Source organism: Arachis ipaensis, chromosome B10 (genome assembly GCF_000816755.2).
Source record: "Arachis ipaensis cultivar K30076 chromosome B10, Araip1.1, whole genome shotgun sequence".
NCBI lineage: Eukaryota > Viridiplantae > Streptophyta > Magnoliopsida > Fabales > Fabaceae > Arachis > Arachis ipaensis.
Window position 1 is genome coordinate 18,083,259 of NC_029794.2, and position 7,891 is coordinate 18,091,149.

The window sequence follows — 7,891 nt, forward strand, 5'->3', positions numbered from 1 at the left end:
TTGTCTGGAACTTCAAAAAGTAATTAATTCTTACTTCATTTACTAATCGGCAGTATGTTTATAACTTTCTCTTTTATGTTATTTTCCAGATTTTCTTGAATATATTCTAATATTCTATCTTACTAGAAGAAACATAACTTCCAAACTGGTTTAATGACGAATATCTTTGTCTAACCCCTCTCTGCCTTTAGACATGAGCCGAGTAATTACCCAAATCAGTCCCCAAGGATTTTAGAATCGGACATTTTAGTCCCAAAAAAAAATTAATACACAGATCAATCTCCAAGATTTTATTCCGACAGACAAATCAGTCCCCAGTTCATTTTCCGGCAGAGTAATTACCCAGATCAGTCCCCAAAAATTTTAAAAACGGACATTTTAGTCCCCAAGAAAAACTAATGTACAAATCAATCTTCAATGTTTCTCTCTGTTAGACATAATAGTCCTGCGATTAAATTCATTTTATATTATATGTTGTGTATTATATGAAATAGCTGGGATATTTTCCTAATGGAATACAAATTTATATTGCAGGATTTGGAGATGAATATTTTGGGACATCAGATGGTGAAGAATCTAATAAGTCAAAGCTTCAAGCATATAAAAGTGTTCTTAATTCAAAGCAAATTGAAGAAAGCTTGGTAAGAATAATATTCTAGACTGACGAAATTATTAACAACTTTATTATATAGTAACGTAATAATTTGATTTATTATTATATGATTATATATTTTGAAGGTGAATTTTGCAAGGTGGGAACCGTGCCATGGTCCTTTCAGATATGGTCACCCTTGGAAACAATATTTGAAAATTGGAAGCTTATTAAGGCAATGTGCCTACCTCATTGATTCTCTTATTGGCTTCCTTGATTATACCAAGGTACTAAAATTACAATTAGTAACAATAATCAACTTTTTAAATGTGATTAGTTGACATTGTAAAAATAATTTGAAATGTTTACGTTTTATATAGAGTCCATCAGAAACAAAAAAGAAAGTGGAAGAGGCATGCATCCAAATAAGCAAAGAAACAGGAAAATCTCTAAAGGAATTATCAGTGTCAATCCAAAAAAAGATTTCACCATCATATGCTGCAAACCCTAGCATTGAGAAATCTAAGATTGTTGCAATGAACCTCAAGTCCATTCTCAAATCAGGGTTATGGGAAGGAACCAATCTCTTTGAGGATATTCCTCTTGTGATTGTGACTTATTTGCTGTTTGATGTGGTTTCTTGCACTGAGAAACTCGCTGAGTCAATACATGAATTGTCCATCCAAGGAAAATTCAAGAAAAAAGACAATAAAGTTGCACCAAAAAATATAAAAAATATAGTACAACATTATTATGCAATTAATAATAATAATTATTTTATTTTATTTTATTTTTGGAAGGAGGACTATTATGTCTAACAGAGAAAAATGTTGGGGATTGATTTGTACATTAGTTTTTCTTGGGGACTAAAATGTCTGTTTTTAAAATCTTTGGAGAGTGATTTGGGTAATTACTCTGCCGGAAAATGAACTGGGGACTGATTTGTCTGCTGGAGTAAAACCTTGGGAATTGATCGGGTATTAATTTTCCATGGGGACTAAAATGTCCGATTCTAAAATCCTTGGAGACTGATTTGGATAATTACTCGGCATGAGCCCATTAAAACAAAGTATCACCGCTATCTTTTAAATTTCAATTTTTTTAGTAGCTTTCAATCATGATATATGCTTACAGATATTGCGACAAGTAACATGTTTAAACTTTGGCAAAACGTACAAACTTCTGGTGATAAAATAAGTTAACTACTATTATAATATCAACCGGAGCATGGCGTGAACAATTTTCCCTTAAACGTAATAAGTGTATATATCTCAGTGTTTATGTAAATTGTTTTCCCAAAAGAATAACTAAATATGAAAGACACAACAGTTCCAACGAAGAACAAGACTTCTAGTTTTTTCAATCCTCATATAGGCCTGTATCTATAAGGAGCAACAACCTATTCCTACCATGTTCTGTTCTCCTCAAGTGTCATGGTAAAAAATAGAAGAATCCATGAATAGGAGAATTAATATTTATAGTGAGTAAAACGTTACATAGAAAAAGAAAAACAAAAAACATGTTTTGACCCAAAAAAATTTATCTCCTAGTACCACTAGCAGCAGCTTTAGTCTTTCCTTTGCTCAAATCAGCAAGTTCCTCGATAAGTTTTCTCTCATCACTACTCAGTCTCTTGGGGATTTCGACTTGCACGCGAACCAATTGATCACCTCTCATGTTACTCTTATTCAGCAGCGGAACACCTTTCCGAGCCATAACGAGCGTTGTGCCGGGTTGAGTCCCAGCCGGGACTTTTAAATCCACCATGCCATCTACAGTAGGAACCTTGATTGTAGTCCCCAAGATAGCATCAATATAAGACACCTTGGAGGTGTACAGAATGTTGGTGTCATCTCGTTTGAGGACAGGATCTGGGATAACTTCGATAACTACAAAGAGGTCACCAGGTGCACCGCCACGTCTTCCAGCATTGCCTTCATTCCGGACTCTTAAACGGCTACCAGAATCCACACCAGGGGGAACCTTAAGACTTATCCGTTTTGTTTTCCTCACACGACCATCCCCAGAACATGTGCTGCATGGTGTTGATGTTTCTCCGGTTCCATTGCAGGAAGAGCAGGTCATAGACTGCTGAAAGATGCCTAGAGGGGTCCTGGTTGATGAGACAACGCGACCTTGACCGCCACAAGTGCTACATCTGGATGACTTGGTCCCCGGTTTAGCCCCTGAACCATTGCAAGTGCCACAGCTATCTAACCGCCTAATCTCTATCTCCTTTTCTACTCCAAAAACTGCTTCTTTGAAGTTCAAAACAAGACTGTAATATTCGTCTTCGCCGTCAATTGCTCCATTCCAAGCACCTCTTGAACCCATGCCACCCATGCCACCCATGCCCTCAAAAAGCGTTTCAAATATATCAAAAGGACTGCTGAAATCCTGAAATCACAGAGATAAATTCCTTTCTGAGAATTGAGAAACATGCATGTGATGATAAATACTTCATCATTGTCAAAGGTTACCTACCCCCATGCCCATTCCTGAACCTTTAAGCCCGGCCTCTCCATATTGATCATATATCGATCGTTTCTCATCATCTGATAAGACCTGAAAAATAGTTAAAATTTAGACCACTATTTACTACTAAACATGAATAAATGCCAGTAACACTAGAAAATCTATAGCTTTACCTCATATGCATTGCTAATGTCCTTAAATTTCTGTTCTGCACCAGGATCTCTGCAGCATAAAGTGAATACAAAAGTGTTCAGCTATAAGCAAAATTTATGGCATGACTCTGATCGACAAAAGAAACCAACACAACTAGCAAAACTGGCATGTGATGGGGTTCTTGATCAAAAGATTTATCCAATAAGCAGTTGAGGTATTATACAAAATACCTGTTCTTTCTTTAACTAAGGACAATCTACAAGCATTATAGCATAGGACATTCAAATTTCATTGTCCAGAGCAACATTAAAATAAGAATATCAATTTAAAAAAAAAAAAAATAGCAGATGGAACAAAGCAATTAAGCAGAGGGAGAATGTAAGAAAGTAGATGGTGATTAAAACAGATGGCAAAAACTCACTTGTTCACATCTGGATGATAATTCCGGGCAAGCTTCCGATAAGCTGAAACATAAAAAGTATAGCAATTTGATATTGCAATCACACAAGAAGCAATAAACAAACAAAATGTGCACAATAAAACATAACATACACACTTGATAATTTATCAATCACAATCATCTCGCACTAGCCCTTATAACTGAACTGATGGTTTGCAATCTTGCCAAATAAAATTAAACTTTCTTGGAGAAGACAAAATCCTACGTTAATGAAAACCTTTCAACAAAGTAGCTCTCAAGTCTTAGCAACAAGCTTATGTAATACATCACTAACAAATCCTTCACAGTTGACTGATATGACTACTCTTTTTCCGTTCCGAGGTATTGGCAGACTCCTTTGATAGTTTTAAGTTCTAGTGTACATTTGGCTGAGGGTAAAAAATGGGGCAGTAGGTTCTACAGGTGAGCTCCATGTGTAATTTTAGTCATGGAACTCATCCATGAAAATGTTCACCTCATTTTAACCCCAACCAAACATACCTTTAGATTTCCTGTTCATTTCTAGTACTTGTATACTTCACGTGTATTTTAGGTGCACCTTTTTGAGTTATACAATAGGGAATAAGAATTTACTATTTAATAGATTCAGTGTTGTAATTGCTTTCGCTTTATATCGACACCATTGCCACCTTAAGAAAGTGGCTATCGATAAAAATAAGTTAAAAGATACAATTAGGTAATAAAACAAGAAATTTGAGCATATCAGTTGAAAATGGTGGAAGTTCAATCATATTAGACAGCGGAAGCATTGAATAATACCACTCTTAATTTCAGATTTACTAGCATTTCTTGACACGCCAAGGACAGAATAGTAATCCTGCATATTGTAATGTTAAAAGGGAACAAATTAGCGTGAGAGGACTAATTTGGTAAGGCACAACTGTATTAGAAAAACCTAAAAGGCAGTGTTGCTTAGAAATGCACAAGTAATTCAAACTTACTGTTTCTGCTCTAACTATCAACCTTGAACCCCTTCGGTGATATGTCTGAGATGAACTCATGTTAAATAGCGCACGTGAGGAATCCCGGGAGAAAAAGCTTGAAGCTGGGGCCGCTATAAAGCTCACCCTGCTTGTAACACTGTAAGAAGTAATACACAAATACACAAGTTAATTGGAGTACACTCTACAACACAATGAACTATGCTCAAAGAAAGTGTATCTATTAAACAAGGACGAAGCTAGCCCATTGGGAGCCATTTAATATTAAGAGTTAGTAGTAATTATAAAAGAAATGAGTAATTATTTCATCTCTAATGGAAAAAAATACAAAGGACAACATCGTCTCTCAAGATTTGGAAGTTGACAAATTAGTCAATCATCATTCAGAAAAGGGTGACAGATAAGTCATTCCATACGTATACATGAGAGGACTAATATGTCCGCCTTTTTAAATGATTAGAGACAAACTTGTTTGGTAAAAGGATTGTGTGGAATGAATTTGTCACTTTTAAATCTTAAATGACTATTTTGTCTCTCGTATTTTAATCAAAGACAATATTGGGGGGTTTACTCTCAAAAAATTTACAAGTTATGTCAAAATTTGGCAACCACCACTGTCACTCCTTCCACAAAGATCCACCACTGCTATAAGTAAGACATTGCAATATATTACGATTTAATATCAGGAGGGTAAAAACAGCACCTAGCTCTGAGAATCTGTGACAATACACAAATAATAAAACTACTATGCACGACAATTACAGTAACGAAATTACATCTTCTCCAAAGCTTATTGTTATATCACATGGATACTATGATAAGGAAAACATGTTAGAAGTTATTTAGCACTTTTCAATTCAAGAGCATCATCATGATTAACAAGGAATAGTGGCAGAACACCTCAAACCAATTGTTAATTGTATTCCATATAACAAATATATCTAAACAAAGGAGGACTCACTTGTGGCTGGATGATGTAGTCTTGCTCACCATGCTGGATCTTGCGAAAACCTGAGGACGAATTCCCCATTGAGTTGCAAATGTACTACCAAAATGTGTAATTGCCATCCAATATAATTTTCACTATTTCAGCAAGCCAACACACTGATAATAATCGGTATAAGAATACTTAACCAAGCTCTTCAACAACAACAACCACCACCACCAATCCTTAGCGAAATTCTTCAATCTGCAAAAAGTAAAAATGAAAATTTCATTGACAATTATCAATTATGCCATAAATGATATGAGAAAGTCTGAAAAACCTACAAGCAATTGCAGTAGCAAAGCAAATTTCACCCACAAAAATCCAAAAAATAAATAAATAAGAATCCAAGGTTTTACAAACAGAATAAAAGTGACGAGATATATAACAACATATACTGTAAACAAAACTTCAAATTTCGCATGAGCAAATAATACTAATAATAATAAAAGGAATACGAAAGTTGCAATTAGTGAACTATATAGATAAGCAACGTAATTTCTAACAGAAAAGAGGGTACTTCAATTTATTTAACAACAAAAACGAAGAAATGAACAAATAAGAAGAACAAAACTAACTACGTAGTTCCCAATACACAAGGACGAACCAGGTGGCTGAGTCTTGGTTTAAGCGTAGCTCGCTACTACGGTGTGGCGCGTGATGTTATCACTAGAGAGAAGATAGTGTTGTGGCGCGTGGAAGGTTGAAGGATGAGGAGGGTATAGCGTAGTAACTAGTAATGCTGCGTGTGTGTATTTGTGATGGGAGTTGGAAACGGAACTCTCCAATTACCGCACACCAAAGCAAGCAAGGAATGAAGGAACCGGGTGGTGGAGTTTTGTTTCGGTTTTTATTACTTGAAACTGCTTAACTTATTATTGTTTAGTTAATTCTAGAACCCTAACGCCTTCTCTTCTTGCTGCAAATCAACTACACATTTTCGGCCACTTGAATTTTAGGAATTTTCCATAAATAAAATATGGATTTAACTAAATACTTAAACAGTAGCTTTATTGCGGTTGTTAAGATAATACTTTTTTAAGTTTTTTTATTAGTGTTCGAAGAACAATTTATTAAAAGATTTAGAAAATATTTAAATTATTTAATTTTTAAAACAAATAAAGCTTACGTTAATACTCAAAATTTAGGAGCCACCAAAAAGATCTTAACTTCTGGAATCAGGAGTGGTGGCATGCTATCTGAATATTATTATACTTCTTTTTTTCCTTTCTAAAATATTAATGATTGTTTAGGAATTTAAATGCATTTAATATTAATTTAGTAGAATAAAAATTATTTTGACTCTAAAAAATTAGAATTTTCACAAATAAACCTACAAAAGATGAAAATAATAAAATAATCCTTTAAAGATATGTTTCATTTGATAAACAGAATCAAACGTGTAATCAATTTACTTATATATTTATATCCATTTGGTTTATTTTGTCAAATAAAATATATTTTTTGTATAATTGTCAGAATCGAACCAATGATTAAATCAGTTAAACTATTGGGTTATTAGATTTAGAGATGGCAACGGAATAGGATTGGAACGGAGAATACATTCCCCGTCCCGACTTCAATCCCTGCCGTGAGGAATATTACCCCAAATCCATTCTCCGTAGATCCCATTCCCCATCTTTCTATATTGATTATTTATATGAAAGTTTTAATAAAAAAATTAAAAAAATAATAAAAATTAGAAAACATTGTTACAACATATAAGGATACAATCACGCAGCGGTGAAAAAGGAAAAGGACGCTGCAATAATAGATAATGAGGCGGTGAGGGTAACGACACGATGAACACTGAACAAGAGTGGTAATGGGTATAATTGTGACGCTATGGGAGATTGGAATTTGTGAGTTCTAGCTTTCTGGAGTGACTGGGGAGTAGGACGGCGCAGTGTTAGTGTTATGGAGAGAAGGAAAGACACTTTTGAAATCAGTGTATATATATATATATGTGTGTGTGTGTGTATGGTACGTGAAACGACTAAAAAATTTATATTAAAAATAAATTATTAAGAGTATTTAAGTAAATTTAATAATTCAGGGATTAGCGGAGACGGGGCGGGGATCCCTGCTCGGGTCTCCGCCTCGGAAATTCTTCATTTTTGGGTCCCCATTTGAAGCGTTTTCCGCGAGAATTCTCGCACTTTGGGGAGTTTTGCCATCCGTAATTAAGTTATTATTTCAACCGATAAATCACGGGTTGAACCGGTTGATCCGAACCCACATAAATAAAAAATATAAAATAGTCAAAAACTCAAAATTAAAATTTA

The 7,891-nt window shown here is 34.6% G+C and overlaps 2 protein-coding genes across 3 annotated transcripts in view; one reads left to right on the top strand and one right to left on the bottom strand.

The window, feature by feature from the left end:
• The window catches only part of LOC107620273 (aluminum-activated malate transporter 2-like), a 4,330-nt gene extending 2,541 nt beyond the window's left edge, over positions 1-1,789 (top strand). The window contains exons 3-6 of the mRNA XM_016322459.1: positions 495-641; positions 739-879; positions 973-1,305; positions 1,727-1,789. Coding sequence (XP_016177945.1) covers positions 495-641; positions 739-879; positions 973-1,305; positions 1,727-1,789 — 684 coding nt within the window. The remainder of the gene's footprint in view (positions 1-494; positions 642-738; positions 880-972; positions 1,306-1,726) is intronic.
• LOC107623283 (chaperone protein dnaJ A6, chloroplastic) lies at positions 1,833-6,502 on the bottom strand. Of its 2 annotated transcripts, none has more exons than XM_021115006.1 (8): positions 6,185-6,502; positions 5,583-5,810; positions 4,622-4,760; positions 4,440-4,497; positions 3,642-3,684; positions 3,241-3,289; positions 3,077-3,157; positions 1,833-2,989 (listed from the first exon to the last, which is right to left on the bottom strand). In XM_021115006.1, the coding sequence occupies exons 2-8, from the start codon at positions 5,687-5,689 to the stop codon at positions 2,132-2,134; spliced, it is 1,335 nt and encodes a 444-aa protein (XP_020970665.1). In that variant the 5' UTR covers positions 5,690-5,810; positions 6,185-6,502; the 3' UTR covers positions 1,833-2,131. The 2 variants fall into 2 exon arrangements, with proteins under 2 accessions (XP_020970665.1, XP_016180969.1); XM_016325483.2 differs by having other exon boundaries at positions 6,214-6,500.

Bases quoted from the DNA above. Each gene is read 5' to 3' on its own strand.
- LOC107623283 (XM_021115006.1), bottom strand. From the start codon at position 5,689: ATGGCAATTACACATTTTGGTAGTACATTTGCAACTCAATGGGGAATT. The intron at 3,290-3,641 runs GTGAGTTTTTGC...TTTATGCTGCAG, and splicing joins TATCATCCAGATGTGAACAA to AGATCCTGGTGCAGAACAGA. The intron at 3,158-3,240 runs GTAAAGCTATAG...ACTATTTTTCAG, and splicing joins ACATTAGCAATGCATATGAG to GTCTTATCAGATGATGAGAA.